Here is a 20,258-nt window from a genome sequence, read left to right as displayed (position 1 = left end):
CGTCAAATGTGTTGGGGGCGCCGTGTCGCCCTTAGGTCTACTTCTCATTAATAATAGAATTAGAATGACATGCGAAATAAAACATGTTTATTAAACATGATCATCCTAGGCGCCCCCTCAGCCACACGGAGCTCTGAAACAGACCTGTGCGTCGCTTAGCATCCACTCTCGCTGTAACAATAGAGCAATCACGTCATGCACAGCAGACTGTGGTGCAGGTGGATTATTTTCTGAAATATTGTGATTTCATTCTTGTAATAGCCTATTATCACTTTATTTTTCTCAAAATATCACGACTCCTCCAAATCTCAGAGAGCACAGATGAGATATATTTTGAATGTGCGCAAAGTTTTGAACATGAGCAGAAATATTGCTCAAACACATCTGAAATATTACAGTCCAGGGCTTTATTAATCCATTAAAATGAATTCATGTATCACTGAGGTGATTAATTGTCATATGCACATTAAAGGAGGTTACTTCTCAACAAAAGACGCAAAAGAGAAGGGAGGAGTAAATGATGCTAGGCTACATGAGTACTGACTCAGATATATTTAGAAAAGTTGATCCAAAAGAGAATAAATAGATGAAAGCAATACAGATTTCCTGAGAGCCTTACTGTTAAATATTCCATTATGTTTTATATTTGGATTGTAATCTATGTTTCCCTTTACATAAAGATATTTCCAGCATAAATTGATTCAGAAAAATGTAGAAATAGGTGCATAAAAATTCACCTGAATGCAGGAAATGAAGTGTTTAATGTTCAAAATGTTCAGGGGGAGGACCTCCAGAATACAGAGGAAGTGTAAGTGGGTGCGTTGGCACTTTCATTTTCTGATTATAGTAGTTTACCCTTATTTAACAGAATTATATTACATGCATTATTATTATTATTGAATGAGTTGACAAGCAGCATATGTACAGTGGTGTGAAAAAGTGTTTGCCCCCTTCCTCATTTCCTGTTCCTTTGCATGTTTGTCACACTTAAGTGTTTCGGAACATCAAACCAATTTAAACAAAAGTCAAGGACAACACAAGTAAACACAAAATGCAATTTGTAAATGAAGGTGTTTATTATTAAAGGAGAAAAAAAATCCAAACCATCATGGCCCTGTGTGAAAAAGTGATTGCCCCCCTTGTTAAAACATACTATAACTGTGGTTGTCCACACCTGAGTTCAATTTCTCTAGCCACACCCAGGCCTGATTATTGCCACACCTGTTCACAATCAAGGCATCACTTAAATAGGAGCTGCTTGACACAGTAAGGTCCACCAGAAGATCCTTAAAAGCTACACATCATGCCGAGACCCAAAGAAATTCAGGAACAATTGAGAAAGAAAGTAATTGAGATCTATCAGTCTGGAAAGGGTTATAAAGCCATTTCCAAAGCTTTGGGAATCCAGCGAACCACAGTGAGAGCCATTATCCACAAATGGCGAAGACATGGAACAGTGGTGAACCTTCCCAGGAGTGGCCAGCCGCCCAAAATTACCCCAAGAGCGCAGCGACGACTCATCCAAGAGGTCACAAAGACCCCACAACAACGTCCAAAGAACTGCAGGCCTCACTTGCCTCAGTTAAGGTCAGCGTTCATGCCTCCACCATCAGGAAAAGACTGGGCAAAAATGGCCTGCATGGCAGAGTTCCAAGGAGAAAACCACTGCTGAGCAAAAAGAACATCAAAGCTTGTCTCAATTTCTCCAGAACACATCTTCATGATCCCCAAGACTTTTGGGACAACATTCTGTGGACCGATGAGACAAAAGTGGAACTCTTTGGAAGGTGTGTGTCCAAGTATATCTGGCGTAGAAGGAACACTGCATTTCATAAAAAGAACATTATACCAACTGTAAAATATGGTGGTGGTAGTGTGATGGTCTGGGGCTGTTTTTGCTGCTTCAGGACCTGGAAGACTTGCCGTGATAAAAGGAACTATGAATTCTGCTGTCTACCAAGAGATCCTGAAGGAGAATGTCCGACCATCTGTTCGTGTACTCAAGCTGAAACGAACTTGGGTTCTGCAGCAGGACAATGATCCTAAACACACCAGCAAGTCCACCACCGAATGGCTGAAGAAAAAACTAAATGAAGACTTTGGAGTGGCCTAGCCAAAGTCCTGACCTGAATCCTATTGAGATGTTGTGGTATGACCTTAAAAAAGGGCCGTTCATGCTCGAAAACCCTCTAATGTAACTGAATTAGGACAATTCTGCAAAGATGAGTGGGCCAAAATTCCTCCAGGACGCTGTAAAAGCCTCATTGCACGTTATCGCAAACGCTTGGTTGCAGTTGTTGCTGCTAAGGGTGGCCCAACCAGTTATTAGGTTTAGGGGGCAATCACTTTTTCACACAGGGCCATGATGGTTTGGATTTTTTTTCACCTTTAATAATTAACACCTTCATTTACAAATTGCATTTTGTGTTTACTTGTGTTGTCCTTGACTATTGTTTAAATTGGTTTGATGTTCCGAAACACTTAAGTGTGACAAACATGCAAAGGAACAGGAAATGAGGAAGGGGGCAAACACTTTTTTACACCACTGTAAATCAACAGAGCCAGGAATCCAGAATTTGCATGAAAGTGCTAGTCCTGATACAATCAAAGTGTATCACACAGTGTCTACTACAAGGGAGCAATGCATCCTGTTGAATTGTTTACCTTGTGCGTGTGTGTGCGTGTGTGTGTGTGTGTGTGTGTGTGGGTGTGTGTGAGCGAGGCCAGGATTTTAAAAGTGGGGTGGCACAGTGGGGACCAATAATCAGTCAGGGGGTGCACAGGGGGATTTTATCAGAATACAGCCTAGAAAATCTTCTTAGGAATATAGGAAATTGTGGGTAGGATAGAACAACATAATTTGATTTTGCTAAAAAAAAAAAAAAAAACAACACATCACATTCATTATTTTTTTTTTAATAAATTGTATATCCAAATACAATACACATTTTCTATAGGCTCTTAAAGCAAACATTTGGATATGTGGAAACATGAATTGGTCATGTGACAAGGGTTGGCTTTTTTGTCGCAGAACTGTATAAAAATAATGTGCAATACAATTACAATAAACTTGCCTCAAACTCCAACAAAGAAAACCTTGCTGTACACAGTTTTCAGAAAATAGGAAACAGAAGAGAAATAAAGTGCAATACACAATTTATTTTTTTACAGCAACAAGTGCTCTACAGTGAGTTCAATATGTTTCTACTTCTAATCTAGCCGGAAAAACAAAGTACACAGTTGCCATACAGTGTGTTTTTAAAGTACAGCGGCACTCATAAGTTTATGAACCCATTGACTAAAAAGAGGAATAAAAAAAAATTATCTTTTGGAAATTGATCTTAATGCCTTAATTAAAAAAAAAAGGAAAAATCCAACCTTTAAGGACACCAATTTTCTTTGTGAATGAATAATGTATCGTAAATAAATAAATGTTCTTCCTTAGAATACAGGGGGCATAAGTCAGTACACCCCTATGTTAAATCCCCATAGAGGCAGGCAGACTTTTATTTTGAAAGGCCAATTATTTCATGGATCCAGGATACTATGATCCTGATAAAGATCCCTTGGTCCCCACATCATCACATACCCTTCACCATACCCCCACATCATCACATACCCTTCACCATACCCCCACATCATCACATACCCTTCACCATACCCCCACATCATCATATACCCTTCACCATACCCCCACATCATCACATACTCTTCACCATACCCCCACATCATCACATATCCTTCACCATACCCCCCCCCCCACATCATCACATACCCTTCACCATACCTAGAGATTGGCATTGTTTTATTTCAGTTAGCCTAATAGCTGGTTTGATTTGCATTGAGAGATGATTTTATGGAAAGTACCTCATGCCAATCTCTAGGTATGGTGAAGGGTATGTGATGATGTGGGGGGGGGCTATTTTAATTCCAAAGGCCAAGGGAACTTTATCAGGATCATAGTATCCTGGATCCATGAAATAACTAGCCTTTCAAAATAAAAGTCTGCCTGCCTCTATGGGAATTTAACATAGGGGTGTACTGACTTATGCCCCCTGTATTTTAAGGAAGAACATTTATTTATTTATGATACATTATTCATTCACAAAGAAAACTGGTGTCTTTAAAGGTTGGATTTTTCCTCATTTTTTTTTAATTAAGGCATTAAGATCAATTTCCAAAAGATGATTTTTTTATTCCTCTTTTTAGTCAACTTTAACATGGGTTCATAAACTTATGAGTGCCACTGTGTATCCATTTTCCAAATGAAAAGGCAGCGATTGGCAGAACAGGCAGCAAAGTGACAGTACTCTAATCCAATGGAAATCAAATTTGTCAGATTGACAGCACTCTAGCCCAATGGATTGGGGGGACAATCATATTTCAGGAGGGACACGTGCCATTCCCCCCCAGATAGAGGGGGAGGGAGAGATTGCACACATATCCTGTCCTTTGTTTCATTTTTTTTATGTTCTCAAGGTTTAAGTTTCACATTGACTAGAGTCCAAATTGTCCATTATTCTGTTGATATACTTCTGCACAATAAAAAGGCTACAATGTTGATTTGGCCCTGCATTTGTCTATGAATTCATTTGATATTTGTGTCACATCAAATCATAAAAAAAAAAAGTACTCAGCCTTTAACATTCCGTAGCTCTCATTTCCTTAAGTTTTTTTATTTTTATTTTTTTCATTATTCTTTACTGTATAATAGAGATACAAACAATCAAGGCACAATGTGTTTGTACATTTGTCAAAAGAAGTGTTAACAGCTTTGAGGTAGAGACAATATATATAACAAAACATAACAAATAAAGAAAATAAAGATACTGGGGGTCTTTTTAGTCAAGTAGGGAATGTAAGTCCAACAAATAAAAGAGTCTTGGCGTTTTCCTTTGTCATGCATTGAAGAGATGTAGCAAAAAGCTTAAGCTCATTTTTCCAACCGTTGATGTGGGGTCTGACCTTTAAATACTTACACATATGAATACAATGTTTATCAAGAACTCTAAATTCTTATTCTTTAAAAAATATTCCAGGTGGAATTGACATTTCATGTAATGGGTGCAGCAGTATACGTTTAGATTGAAGCCAGCATTGAAAAGACAGCCACAAGTCATTAATGGGTTCATCTCAGTTTCTTAAGTTTCACTCTTCCTTTCATGTTCTTCTGGACCCGCACCCTCTGGAAGCCGCCGCCTGCTCATAGGTGTTACCTCATGTCAGTCACGCCTCTCAGCCAATGAAAGACCGAGCGAGGTCAACGTGGTGGACACGTGACGCACATTGGGACTGTAAAAAGAGCACGCAGCAAACGTGTAACCTGTAGATGTTTTTCTTGCCGCTAGCATCCTGAGGAGAGAGACCGCGAAAGCCTTCAACAAATCCAGGTATTTATTTTCATTTGTAGTTAATGTCGTGTGTAGCATGGCTGCCATATTACTCAATGATTTAGGTCTTTTTAAAAGAAGAGCGCTGTTAAGATGTTTAAACGTATTACCAATTGTCCAATACGACATTTACATATACATTATAACCCTAGGAAGTTTTAGTAGGCTACATGCGTTTGTATGTGTATATATTTTTTTTACAATATAGCGTCAGAAATGATGAGGTAATTGTTTTTTTTACTGTGTACACACCTTTACAGACTTCCCAAGTAACGTTACACGCAGCAAAACATCCCACTTTTCATCATGGCACTTGACGGATGTGGCCTCTTCTGCAAGTATACCCTCTTCATTTTCAACCTCATCTTTGCGGTAAGTCTGCCATATCACTGCATTAGTTTTGAAGTAAAACACACACACACACACACACACACACACACACACACACACACACACACACACACACTCCTCCCTGTGTGTGACTATTGCGGTTTTTTTTTGTAAGTTCCCATGAAAAAAAAGGAAGATGGAGGTTTGTCTGTTGGCTCCTATTATTAGGTTTCGTTTCTGCTGAATACCAACAAAGGCTACGGCCACTTTCATTTATTGGAATGAACAACACCTGTCCATGCTTAAATATTTACTACCTACTTTTTAACATACTTAACAATATACTACCCTGTCTCTACTGTCTTAATAACCAACCAGATTTATTATTATTTTTTTTTTTTGTGTAACCCACAACAATCAATGCACTAATAACAAGCAACAGACAAAACATAACATTGTTGCTTTTACTTCCACAAACAAAAAATGAATTCACCGTGCTTTATTGTGCAACGGCCGACTTGTCGAAGCATAAAGAAATAATCAGATTGAAGAAAAAAGGAGGAACGGAACCATACAAAAGAAGAAAATAGAACAGATCTATCTATCTATACATACATACATACATACATACATACATACAAGAAACAACCAGGACCGAAAAGGTGTAGGCTGAAGCCTGAGCTTATTACACCTATTCTTTTTTAGCTGAAAAGAGAGATGTCATTTATTCACTCTCTGTTTCAACCTGCTCTTTTGTGCTTTTCATGTGCTGTCTTGTCAACTGTTGCATTGTGTTTCAGTGTATTTTGGTTGTTTGCCAGGTGTTTACCTAGCTGTCCCACAGCTGGTTTCATTCTGTGACTTTGTTCTCTTAAAGGATATTTTTGTGCACTGACACGCCACCTGTTGTACACCGTGTGAATAAAAACTCTGTTCCCCCGAAAATATTACATGTACAGTTTTGAAGTGAAATCATGTTATGAGAAATGTGCTTTCATTTTGATTTGTGTGGTTTTGCAGTTGCTGGGCTTTGCCTTTTTGGGTCTCGGCTTGTGGCTGAGGCTCAGCGACAGCACCAGAGGCATCTTTCAAGTAGAGGACTTCAACTCAAGTGCATTTGTTATCGGTCAGTACATAAGTTACGCACATTTGTGTCATTTCTCCCCAAAACAATGCATGAAGATATATTTGACTCTAATACATATTTCATCACATATCTGTGTCTCTCTCTTTATTTTAATTTATCAGCTGTGACTGTACTGATTGCTCTCGGCTCAGTGATGCTGATTGTGGTGGTGTTTGGAGACTACGGTGCCTGCAATGAGAAAAGATGTGCTCTGCAAGTGGTGAGACTTCCTACTTCCCTGTAGAGATTCCTGTTGTGCGATTGCAATAGCCTCTTTCACAATGTACTGTCACTTAATGAGGAAGTGCAAATCTAACGCCGTGATTATATGAAAAACCTTTAAGCTAAAATCTTTGATTTGTGAAAATGGCTAATATTTAGTTTTGCCTGTTATGTCAAACAGCAAATGTGACAAACTACCTCAGGATAACTTTTACATAATCACAGTGCGCCAGTGCTCTCTCAGTTCTGCGTAAGGCAACAAGGCCCAGGCTTTTATTTAAGTTTTGTCGGCCTGCATGCATCCAAAGTCTGAAGAGTAGGGCTGTGTGATAGACATAGTAGCTGTGTGACAATATAGAAACCTTAATATTAAATATTGCGTTATGGTAATGTTCACGTAACTTGGTTGACCTATTACATTCTGATTCTTGCAGGTTATGTCCATTTCACACAAAAGTTCTTAATAAAATGAGAAAATACTCATCGCTTTTTCATTTGTAGTATTTAAAGGTGCTCTAAGCGATGTCACACGTTTTTTAGGCTACAACATGTTTTGTCACATACAGCAAACATCTCCTCACTATCCGCGAGCTGCTTGTCCCCTGAACACACTGTAAAAAAACCCGCGGTGTCTGTAGACAGCCCAGGCTCCACAAACGGCCACAAAAACAAACGCCAACCTGCACCACCAAACATAACAAACATAGTTCCAGCCAATAACCGACAAGAAGGATTTGGGGGTTGGGGGGGTTAGTGCAAGGAAGCACGGAAGGGAGAGGGGGGGGGGGGTGAAGGAGGAGGAGGGAGGGGCGAGCTAGCCTCGTTTTGTTTGAAAATACTTTGAACGTCAACAAGAAGTGACATCATCCAACATCGCTTAGAGCACCTTTAATTCACACAGGAGTTAACGCACATAGGCTTTACTATGTGGTTGTTTCATATAGAATCTTTATTTATTAAATTGCGAGGAAAAAGTGCTATATCGTTATCGAGATATGAAATGACGTATGTCGGGATAGAAGATTTTGGCCATATCACTTGACTGCTATTCTCACCCTGCCTCTTCACCAACAGACCGGTTAAATGTCAGACAGTCAAAGATTTATTAGTACACATGTAAGGCTAAGATATGTAGCAGTGATTAATAGGCGCTGGTCAGTGGAGGTGACGTGGGTGAGTTAAGCAGCCCTGTGATCTTTACGGGCAGCTCAGAAGACTGAAACATGAAACCTGGCTGAAAGCAGATGGAGCACATCAAACCACATGAACCGATATGTGTATCCCTTTCTTTTAAAATCAAGAGCCAGGGAAAACAAAGAGCTGATAAGACTACTTTATCAAATGTAAATCTTAGATGGCTTTATCTTACAAATATTGGACACAAGCTCATTACAGGTCCTCTATAAAGTTTTATGGGTCTGTTTCTAATCTAATTGCGATTTACTAAATATTGCGATTTAATATGCGATTATTTTTTAAGCTCTTTGTCTTCTGTATTATTCAACAAAGACAAGCAATAAATTATTGTATAGTATGAACAATACAAGAATAGATAGATTAAACTGACTGGTCCTTCCTGGAGGCCAGGCCTGGATGTGATGATGAAATTAGGTGATGCATGAATGTATATGAATGACATCTTTTATTGAACTACTTCAGTCACAGTAGTATATTGAGCACTGACCAAGCCTGGTCAATATATGAAAGTCAGAAACAAATCACACTAAAGTTCTGATTGCAGAAATATAAAAACAAATATGTGGCTTAATCACACTTAGTAGTATTTAGTTGATTGCACATTTTAAATACTGTCTTTGAACTAGACAGTTAAATAAGTAAAAAATATAACGGCTTTCTTCAAGAGACAGACTATTTTTCATTCAAGGCCAAGTGTTAAGAGTTATCTAGTAGATAACACCAGCTGAAGTGTCTGTGTTGCCTGTCGTAGTTTGTTGTGCTGAGATCACTTGTTTGCTTTTCCAACTTAAATTGATACTTAAACTTAACTGTAAATACAAGTCACTCCCTAAGGTTCAGTGCCCATGCTGTTTAAGGGCAAAGGGTTAAAGTAAAATGAAGGTATTTTAATTGTTGTGGTACCACTTACTCGCTTTACTTTCTGCTTAAAATGATTGCATTCGTGTGCCTTTAATATCACTATAGGAACTTCACTTGCTAAAACCTGCAGACACATATTCTCCAGAATTGCAGCCACAAAGTATTGAAACTGTCTCAGTTTCATGTTGGAAAATCCCCTACAGCAGCAGGGGGGGGGACTAATGGATGCAAGGAACGGAGGAATGTAAAAGATCCTTTAGTCATAGCTCTGAATCTTTGAGATTTTGCACTTTTAACCTTTGTCCTGATTTGGCTTGTTTTTATTCATCCTCCTTTCTGAAAATGACAAGATTTATGCTCGTATGTGCAAAGACTGAGTCTAGTGCGCAACATTGTATCCCCAACAATGTGGGTATAATCCTTAAATTTGTTAGTGAAGGTGGTAGCTTTTACTGGCATTGCTCCCATTATCCTCCGTGACACGCACTCTTCCACTTTGCCTGATAACTCTTCTCCAAAACAAACTGCGCTGAGATAACAGAGCTCAGCCCATAGCTTCACACACTCCAGCAGATAGTATGCGTGAAATAAAAACAGGACACGTAATTTCACTGTGTATAACTACGCTAACTAACCGTGTGTTATGAACTGCGTGTAGTGATTTAAAAAGCAACAGCTGTGTCTCAAAGACCGGGCAACAGCCGGGATGTTGAGAATCCACACGTGAGAGGTGATGGATAGTTCCAGTCACTTTGTATGTATTCACTATATATATATATATATATATATATATATATATATATATATATATATATATATATATATATATATATATATATATATATATATATATATATATATATATATATATGAAAATTATTATAGTCTATCATGTTATGATCGGGAGTGACTGAAGACTATGCTCTTCTTCTCCGTTTTTGGTGAATTTCTGTAGCAGAAACGGCGCCACCTATAGGCCTGGAATATCAAGTAGCGTGTTGAGTCTTTTACAAATGGATCCGTTTGGACGCACATATTTTTTGTTGACACGGTTCCAGGGAAGAGAAAAAAAGTGTTTTGGTATGTGTGAACGTGGCCTTAAGCTACAACCGTGGCCGCAAGCTGGTCAAGGCCACACCCCCACCCTCCACCTTGCCCCCCCTCTCTCCTCCTCAATAGCATTTAAAGCTACAGACACAGAAATGGCACATCCTAAGGAAAGCTCATTGTGGGACTGGCTGTAATTCTGCACCAAGGCTGTATTTCGGGAAAGAGACTTCAGATACAGTATTAGGGGACCACTAAGGCCTATATAAAAGAGACTTCAGATACAGTATTAGAGGACCACTAAGGCCTATATAAAAGAGACTTCAGATACAGTATTAGGGGACCACTAAGGTCTATATAAAAGAGACTTCAGATACAGTATTAGGGGACCACTAAGGCCTATATAAAAGAGACTTCAGATACAGTATTAGGGGGACCACTAAGGCCTATATAAAAGAGACTTCAGATACAGTATTAGGGGGACCACTAAGGCCTATATAAAAGAGACTTCAGATACAGTATTAGGGGACCACTAAGGTCTATATAAAAGAGACTTCAGATACAGTATTAGGGGACCACTAAGGTCTATATAAAAGAGACTTCAGATACAGTATTAGGGGACCACTGAGGTCTATATAAAAGAGACTTCAGATACAGTATTAGGGGACCACTAAGACCTATATAAAAGCATCCAAAAAGCAGCATGTCATAGGTTCTTTAAATTTTCTTTGAGATAGCCACCAACCTTTTGTAGAGGTTTTATAACCGAGTGGAAAATATTGCTCATTAAAATATTACATATATTTACAAATGTTCAGCATTCTTCCTACCAGTAAAACAAAAACAAGCATATATTTGCATATCATTGTTTTGATGCACATGCATAGTAGTTGGAGAAAAGTGTAATGTTTGTGTTCATCAGGTCATTAACCCGTACCATTAAGATGTTCTAATTAGGTTTATTTACTTTTTTCCCCTCTTTCTTTCAGTTCTCTGCCCTTCTGACCATTCTGGCAGTGGCTGAAATTGCTATTGGAGTGGTTGCTTATTCCAGTAAGGAACAGGTAAGAGGCAAATGGAAAAGAAGGGACAAACACAAATATGATGAAAAAATAGTAAAATCATAAATCAGTAAATACCCTATATTTATGATCATAACATTGTGTTTATTAAGGTTGGACAACACATTGTGGAGTTCTACGGTAGCCTGTATTTTCTGTATATGAAGAGCGGAGACCCAGTCATTGGTGCCACTCTCACATTCATCCACAAAATGGTAATCACAAACCTTATTTCCTCTTTTTTATTTCCCCCCAGTTTGATAAAAAGCACAGTTCAACTATTAACTTCAACGTTTGTCTTAATGTCTTTTTGAACTTGGTGCTTTTGCAACTTTTGTTGCCTCCTGACATGGACGCCTGAAGTGTTCGATGTTAAATGACTAAAAGACAATTATGAAATCATGTAAATAAATTGTGTAAAATATATAAATGAAAACACATACTAGAATAACTTGTACTATAATTTCCTATTGCCTTATTTGTATATTTTAGACAATTTATTGACATAATTCATAGTATGTCATGATTACCAACTTCTTAGGGCTCCACATTTATGATGTAATTTGAAATCTCAAACATGAACATCGGATGATTTTGAGTGTTCCTAATCTCCCTTCATCTCCGTCCTCTGTAGCTTCATTGCTGTGGAGTAACCGGGGTCGTGGTGTTAGAGTTGGCCCAAAACACCTGTCCCAAAGCAGATGGGTTTTGGGAGAAGATCCACCAGCCTGTAAGTTGGTGACAAGAAAACTAAGGTTTGAAGGCAAGGCAGCTTTAGTTGTATAGTTACATAAAAACAGATAAAAAAAATTAAAAACAGATAAAACACGAGAATAAAAGTTACAGTGCAGTATAAGAAATTAAACATTACAGAGCAGTTAAAACAGTTAAATATATAAAAGCAGATAAAATAGGAATTTCTCTTTATATGCTTATATAGATTGTCATACAGTGTCAACAATGCAGTATAAGAAATGAACAATTATTTAAAGAAAGGCAACATCAAAAAGATAGGTCTTTAGCTTTGATTTAAAAGAACAGAGTTGTGGCAGACCTGCAGTTTTCTGGGAGTTTGTTCCAGATATGTGGAGCATAAAAACTAAACGCCGCTTCCCCCTGTTTAGTTCTGACTCTGGGGACAGAGAGCAGGCCTGTCCCAGACGACCTGAGAGGTCTGGGTGGGTCATAGTGTAGCAGGCCTGTCCCAGACGACCTGAGAGGTCTGGGTGAGTCATAGTGTAGCAGCAGATCAGAAATGTATTTTGGCCCTAAACCATTTAGTGATTTATAAACCAGCAAAAGTATTTTGAAATCTATTCTTTGTGGTACAGGAAGCCAGTGTAGAGACTTCAGAACTGGAGTGATGTGATCCACTCTCTTGGTCTTAGTGAGGACTCGAGCAGCAGCGTTCTGAATCAGCTGCAGCTGTCTGATTGATTTTTTTAGGGAGACCTGTGAAGACACCGTTACAGTAGTCAAGTCTACTGAAGATAAAAGCATGGACAAGTTTATCCAAATCCTGCTGAGACATAAGTCCTTTAACCCTTGATATATTTTTAAGGTGGTAATAGGCTGACTTTGTAATTGTCTTAATGTTAATGTTTGAAGAAACATGTAGACTCTGGGTTAGCTCCAGTATAGAGGGCGCTAGCCTCTAACAGCTTCTCCTGTCTTGGTCTTCCTATAGAATTGTCCTCTGCTCATCGCGGATGTCTTTAACCGTAAAGCGGCACTGGTGATGGGCATCTTTGTCGGAACGGGAGTTCTTTTGGTAAGCAAATCAGTTGCATGCTGCACCTTTCTACACTTAAATGGTGTTAATATTTCGGCAGAAATAGGCTGGTGAATGAAAAATGAGTTTACAAGATTATTGACCAAACAAAATAATTAATTTACATACACCAATGGCTCATTGTTTTGGGTTTTTTATAATTAAAAAATTCAATGTGTTATATTAGTAATATTACAAAACAGTTAAATAGAACTAATAGATGTTAGGACTGTCCCTAACGATTATTTTTGTCATCAATATTTGATTAATCTAACGATTAATTTGCATATTATTACTTATAACTTTGGAGAATCCGTATTTTTACCTGAGTACTTGACATACAACTTAAATGGCTGTGACATGGATTTATTTCATATTTATATCATATTTATGCAGTTAAGACAATCACTGGCAAATATATTTTTGCATCACTCAGTACGTTTACATGCACACCAATATTCCACTATTATTCCAAATATGACAATATTCCGAATTTGATACATGTCACGTAAACAGCATATTCCGGTTGGATATTCTGAGTAAGGCCTTATTCCGAATATAGCATTTTCCGATTAAGACGTGGGATATTCCGGTATTATTTGGGTTTTAGAGGCATTCTTTGGACACATTCGGAATATGCGTCTCAATCAGGGTTCACCGCAGTTTACGGCCTCTTGCCCGTTTACAGCTTATGGTCCGCTCTGTGCATTGCAATGGTTGCTGTAAACAAACCAACCAGCCAACAGTTTGCAAGGCTTGAGACTCGCTAAGAAAGAGAAACACAACTACTTTTAAACATTATCAAAGACTTGGATATCAACAGGTTTTTGGATATGCGCAAACATCGCTACGACGCCCTTTTCAAGAAGATGGTTGAAGGAATGGAAGAGGGAGGCTGTGTTCGCACGGTCCAACAAGTCCACCAAGTCCACCACCGCTGGTAAACCGGCTACACGTAAACGGGAATATTAGTGGAATTTTCACTTTCTTTAGCCATGTAAATAGCTTCGTCGGAATATTGTCCATTTCAGAATAAGGATCAAAAATGGGAATATTATGTGCATGTAAACGTAATGTGTGTGGGGCAAGGAAAATAATTGAAACGCAGGGTTCCAGACTAACTTTTTTTACTAGGAGCACTGTAATGAAAGTGGGAGACACAAGTGTAGATCACAGCGTTATGCATTTGACTAATCCTCACAGACCCTCCTCCAGAATCGCTTTCTCCTTCTTTTTCAACAAGAAAAACAAACAAAGTCCTCAAATTTGCAGGTCGCACATGTACAAAACTGGTCGCAAAGGTGTGTGTGTTGATCTCTTTAAAGTGTAACTCGCGCCAAAATGCAACCTAGGGTCTTTTTGTGAATGTACCGAGTCAAACTTTAGTTTCAAAGCATATTTAGGACGGAGGCGTCACTTTTAAGATTTACTTCGTTTTTCGGTCAAATGGCCTTTTGAATGGGAGTGCTAGGGGCACTTTCATGCTAGCCTCAAAATAGCTATTTTTAAAACACTAAGAAGGCTCGACACAACATGAGACTTTGCTCCAAGTCTCACCAGGGGCTCTACACCTTAACGAAAGCATTGACAACATTGTTTGTGTACCCAGAGTTTACTAAAGGGTTTTGAGCAACTCACGTTAGCAGTTGTTGTTTACGCTATCTGCCATTTTCCCAGTCAAAAATAGGCGATCTCAGAATGCGAATGAACGGACTCCATAGGAGGAAATGTCATTCTTATATGAGGCTCCTTTTTCAACTACAAGGTCAATATTGTGTTTCACTAACGACAAAACAACGAATTATCCGTGCATTTATATGGAACTAAGCTTTAGGAGCTCTCCATCTTTACTCTCCTCCCTCGACTATTTTTGACTGGCTCGATAGACGGCGACCGGAAGAACAGCTACAGTGAGTTGTTCAAAACGTTTCTTTTTAGTAAACTCTGGGTACACAAACAATGTTGTCAATGCTTGCGTTCATGTGTAGAGTCCCTGGTGATACTTGGAGCAAAGTCTCATGTTGTGTCGAGCCTTCTTAGTGTTTTAAAAATAGCTATTTTGAGGCTAGCATAAAAGTGTCCCTAGCTCTCCCATTCAAAAGGCCATTTGACCAAAAAACGAAGATACGGTCAATCTTAAAAGTGACGCTTCCGTCCTAAATATGCTTTTAAATGAAAGTTTGACTCTGGTACATTCACAAAAAGCCCCTAGGTTGCATTTTGGCGAGTTACACTTTAAGAGAATAGCAGGGCCGGTGTGTGTGTGGTTGAGAGCGTGACAGTGTCTCCTCCTGTTCTTTCTGACCACGGTGGGAAATCTGTAGCAGGAGAAGTTAACACTCTCCTTGATTTCATGTTGTTTATGGAGAAGGAGACTAATACAAATTAGGGCTGTCCCGAACGATTATTTTTGTCATTGATTAATCGAACGATTTTTTTTTTTTCGACTAGTTGATTAATCTAAATTTTTCATCTGAACTTTGGAGAATCTGTATTTTTACTTAAGTAAAAATAACGTCGGTTTAGAAATGTGTTGCAGCGTTTTCAGAGACAAGGTGACGAATCACGGTTGTCCTATTCCATAGAGGAAGATTTTAACCACTACCCCTCGTAATCTGTAGCGAGGGGCAAATCAAAAAGCGAGGGGCATTTGAAAACAAGGGGTAGGGGTAAAAATAAGAAATGGAATTGGGCCAACGTCAAACCATAGTCTGAGCCGTCTTCAATACAACTCTTGCTGTTCATTGTAAAGTGCTTTAAAAAATGTCATGCCTAAAAACCCAAACTAATGAGCCTTAAAACATAGACTCTACACTTCATATAACAGTACATCATGTAAAACTATCCAGCATGTAATTAGTAGGGCTGTCAATCGATTAAAAAATGTAATCTAATTAATTACATACTCTGTGATTAATTAATCGCAGCGGGGGGAGGTACAGCTAGCCAGGGTAGGAGGTCGGCAGACCCGCATTTAACTCGTTTTTGAAGCTAGTTTTCGTGCCATGTCCTCTTTAATTTAACCAATATTTTTTTGTATGTGTGTGTTAAGTTAAATGATCGAGGGAACGGCTTGCTTTTTTGGATATGTAGCTAGGTCAGTGAATAACCAATGTTAGCTAGTTATGTGGGTCATCATCGGGTTGGACCTGTTAGCAGGACAGCTGGTTAGCACGGCAGCTAGCTGGTTGAGGATAATTTTATTTATCACTCAATTAAAACAGAAAGGCGTATTGCACATGCTTGTGTTGGTGAGGATTACTCTGCATGCTTGTGTTGGTGAGGATTACTCTGCATGCTTGTGTTGGTGAGGATTACTCTGCATGCTTGTGTTGGTGAGGATTACTCTGCAGATTGTGAATGTGAGAACACGAACGAAAACGTACACGTTTAGCTTATCGTCCATCTACAGCATAGCTCTTCCGCCGTCCGTCAAGGCGTTCATAATTCGTGCGAGTGGAGCGTGACGTCACGTGCAAAGGGTCCATAGAGCTCAACAGTCCCACCCCTCCTCTGAGAGACCTTGGTTCCGGAAGTAAATTTCCCATTCATTTCTCCCATTGACGTCTGGAAAAATCTGTATATAAAGAGTTTTAGACCATGCCTTAGGCTAACCAGGTGGTACGTGACTCATAAGCATACAACGTATCATTTCGAGTAAAAAAACGAATAGAAAATCCCCAAAAAGTCAAAAGGTACAAGACTGTGTACATATCGTCATCTCAGAGCGAAGGAACTACTCATCCCGTAAACCACCACTGAACAAAGGAAGCTAACGTTAGTTTAGCTAACAGCTAATGCGGCTAACCGCTAGCTGAGACAGCATGTAATAACTTTAAAAGACCCTCAAAATAAAACCTGAAAATAACCGTTAACAAATATAACGGCTGTTACGTCAGCTGTAGACGGCTTTACCCAGTGTTTAGTTTGAGTTAACGTTATTTTAGACTGAATCAAGCTGTCAGCTAGCGGTTAGCCGAATTAGCAGTTAGCTAAACTAACGTTAGCTTCCCAGCAGAAGCTTATACTCCAATTTGTCAATGGAGAAATTGTATTTTTACTTCCGGAACCCGCTGTGGGCGGGACTGTTGAGCTCTATTGTGTTAACTAGCGTCACGTGCAGCGGTGTTTGTGTTGCCTGTATCGTCTGTTTCAGAGCATCAGAGAGAAGAGCAGACATATCAGTGGCACCAGATTTCGGTAGCCAGGGTTGGCAGGAAGAAGATTTTTACAAGTAAATGTTCCAATTAATAATCCAGGCAGAACATTCTCGTCTCCCTCCTTCATTTTACAGTCCAATGGTGGCTAGAACGGCTCCGGGTCAAACGTCAATATGGAATTGATTAATCTGCGTTATTTTTTCTCAGATTAATTAATCGAAATGAACGCGTTATTTTGACAGCCCTAGTAATTAGCATAAAATAAGTCAAAACTGACTGAAGTGGGGACAAGAAGGAGAAGTGACTCTTATATACTGGTAAAAAAAAAGAATCCCAGCTCCATTCAGTTTCTTGCTTAATGTTGTGGTCTGCTCTTGTTGTTCATAAAGTAAATGTCCGTTTTAATCCCTCTGCTCCCCTCCGTCTCTCTCAATCATTACTCCTCCCCCTTTGTTTGAAAACTTTTTCCTTTTTCTTTCATTCTCCCCATCATTGGTTTTCCAAAGATCATAGCTCTGATTTGCAGCACAACGCTCAGTAGAAAGATCCGTCAGTCTGCCTCATCTCCTCAGTACATCATCCTGACTCACTCCACTTCTGTTGTGGCTAACCCTCAACCGTCTCAGTGTGAATTTGTCTCCTACCCCTACCCCTACCCTGACCAGGACCCAGTCACCTTCACCCCTCTCTCTATGGCCAACATCCCTGTGGCTCAGTCTTAGTGTGCTCTTGTAGGTTTTCACTCTTACTTTCATGCTGTCTTGATTTTATTCCACAACACTCTGGCATAGAGAACACACATTTATGTTTGTATCCATTCTCTCTTCAGCTCCCTTATAGGAAAAATCCACCCTAAAAGACCTAAGGCAAAATTTTAACATTACTGCATCTATTTAAATTGTGCTGTTGGTATGTATTTTTATTACTGCAGATTGTTGGTAAAAAAAAAACAACTAATGTGCAAGATTTTCCAGTAGGGGTGTGACAGCAGACATATTTTTAGTAAAAGAGCAACGGCTTATGTAACCTAACGAGCCAGATGGTTTGTTACAAAGAAACCTTCTGAGAAGCCGTCATCAGAACCTGTTTGGTAAAGAGCAGGCACTTTTAAAAAAAAATACCCGGCAGGTGATTGGATGGACCATCCGTCTATCACGCCCAGAATTGTTGTTTTGAACAAACAGTCGCGGCCGCCACACACACGTAAACCACGGCCGTAGCGGCAGGAAGCTCCTCACCCGGCACCTCCCAACATTACTTACATTTCGACAAGATGGGTTATCACGTATTTCCAGAGAATCTAGCTGCTGTACAAGGTAAATGGCTTCTTATTAGGATAATACATTTGCACACAAAACAAAAAAACGCATCACTTAGCTACATATAAAAAAAACACACTCCACTAACTGGAAATTGATGTTTGTATTTTGCTGTCCCACCAGTGTAAACAATAGAAAAATTAGCTGCTCCTGAGGTTCTTTTTTTTTTCTCCAGAGATACTGATTTTTTTTATATAGACAGTTAAAGAAAACATTCCCAGGGTTGGATTTTACCTTAAGTGTCTACTTATTCCTCATTGAATTTCTTTTATTCTGCACAAGCTTCTCATTGTGTAGCTGCATGCTAATAGGTAGCATGGGCTGTTAACTAATAAATTCTGTGGCTGGTGTAATCATGGAGATGAGATTCAGGAAGCAGGTGGGTCCCCTGCACTGCTTTGGCCCATCCCTGCTCTTTACCTCCCCTCCTCCCTCTGTGTCTGCATGACAGATCACGGCCCTGGTCTGCACCATTGTGCTCCTGAAACAGACCAAGAGAAGCCAGCAGGAGGTCAGTGCGTACTATACCACTGTGTACTAACAAGACGATTCGGTTTTCAACCCTTACCCTCCTCTGCCTCAACGAGGACCATCGCTGGAATTCAGGCTTAACCAGCAAACAAATGTTTACCGATTTGTTTCTTTTAACCACTGAACTAGAATTGTGTTTAAGTGAATGTTTTTAATCCTAAAACCCGCTGTGCTAAAATGTTACCCATTGTGAGACGGGCTGTTGACAACCAATATTTTATTGTGCTTTTGCTTTAATAATCATGCAGTATCTCTTGGTGAAATGGATGTTGCTTTATAATTGGCTATTCATCTGCTGTCACAGCTAGACAGCCACTGTGGTTTCGCCTGACAGGCCTCTACATCATTGTGGGCACGCGATAAGTAATCTGAGGATGAGAGCGACACGTCTGTTTAATAACAAACTGTTAAAAAACTACCTTTTGCTTAAATGGAACGTTGTTACGTTTTAGCAGTTCTGTACCATAATGACACTGCTGCAGAAGTTTGTTTTTGTTTTCATGTGGAAGAGTTAAAATCTCACTGAGCCACTGGCAGATATATCACTGTTTGAACTAATATTCTATGTATAAATGAAAAAGGGATAATTTTAAAGTCTATTTAATCTCGTCACATATTTAAGGTGTGGCTCTGAATCATCACAGCAGCCATTAAGCATGTCAGGGAGAAATAAGTTACTTCTTACTTCACTTGTTAATGTTAATGCCAATTTATTTTATGCTATAGCAGATGTAATGGTACATTGGTAAATGAGTAATTCATCCTTCGCTGTAGCATTGCATAAATTGCATTCCATTTAATTCCTTCTTTTTTTATGATCGTTTGTCCAGAAGACCACAGAACTGGTCAGAAAACAAAGTCAAAGGCCTTCTTTAGCGTGACAAATATTCTGCAGGCTTTCCTCAGTCACTGTTTGGGCGGTTAAACTGACTTGTTTTGGAGCTGTGAAGCCTTAAGTGCTGCCTTCCTGTTAACTGTTTGATGCAGAGGGAAACACTGTGCCGTAACGGACATTATAGTTAACCGTTCCCTTGTGTTCTTGCTAAAATCTTCTGTGACCAAATAGAAGTACACTTAGTGGCCTGTTTGTGTGTTGCTTGTTTTCGTTCTCTGTACTCTGTAGTACCAACTATTGCATTGCACTATGTTGTCTTTAAGTTCACAAGTTTTTAAATAAATATTCCATAGGGATTTCCCCCTCTTTTCCACAAAGACTTGCGTATGTTATTTCCATAAAACAAAA

The 20,258-nt window shown here is 39.2% G+C and overlaps 1 protein-coding gene across 2 annotated transcripts; it reads left to right on the top strand.

Annotated features, from left to right (window-relative positions):
• Positions 1-5,281: 5,281 nt before the first annotated feature.
• cd9r (CD9 molecule related) lies at positions 5,282-20,227 on the top strand. 2 transcript variants are annotated; one of them, XM_078269552.1, is made up of 9 exons: positions 5,282-5,390; positions 5,651-5,762; positions 6,741-6,846; positions 6,969-7,066; positions 11,163-11,237; positions 11,348-11,449; positions 11,869-11,964; positions 12,922-13,005; positions 18,936-20,227. In XM_078269552.1, exons 2-9 carry the CDS (start codon positions 5,697-5,699, stop codon positions 19,023-19,025), a joined length of 717 nt encoding a protein of 238 aa, XP_078125678.1. In that variant the 5' UTR covers positions 5,282-5,390; positions 5,651-5,696; the 3' UTR covers positions 19,026-20,227. The 2 variants fall into 2 exon arrangements, with proteins under 2 accessions (XP_078125678.1, XP_078125677.1); XM_078269551.1 differs by having other exon boundaries at positions 17,672-20,227.
• The last annotated feature ends 31 nt before the right edge of the window (positions 20,228-20,258 follow it).

Source organism: Sander vitreus, chromosome 15 (assembly GCF_031162955.1).
Source record: "Sander vitreus isolate 19-12246 chromosome 15, sanVit1, whole genome shotgun sequence".
Lineage (NCBI taxonomy): Eukaryota > Metazoa > Chordata > Actinopteri > Perciformes > Percidae > Sander > Sander vitreus.
The sequence above is the reverse complement of the archived record's forward strand: the minus strand, read 5'-3'. Positions and strand labels throughout refer to the sequence as shown.

Excerpts from the sequence above, each read along its gene's own strand:
- cd9r (XM_078269551.1), top strand. The coding sequence starts at position 5,697 with ATGGCACTTGACGGATGTGGCCTCTTCTGCAAGTATACCCTCTTCATT. Across the intron at positions 7,067-11,162 it reads AAAGATGTGCTCTGCAAGTG|TTCTCTGCCCTTCTGACCAT; the intron begins GTGAGACTTCCT and ends TCTTTCTTTCAG. Across the intron at positions 13,006-17,671 it reads TCGGAACGGGAGTTCTTTTG|ATCATAGCTCTGATTTGCAG; the intron begins GTAAGCAAATCA and ends GGTTTTCCAAAG.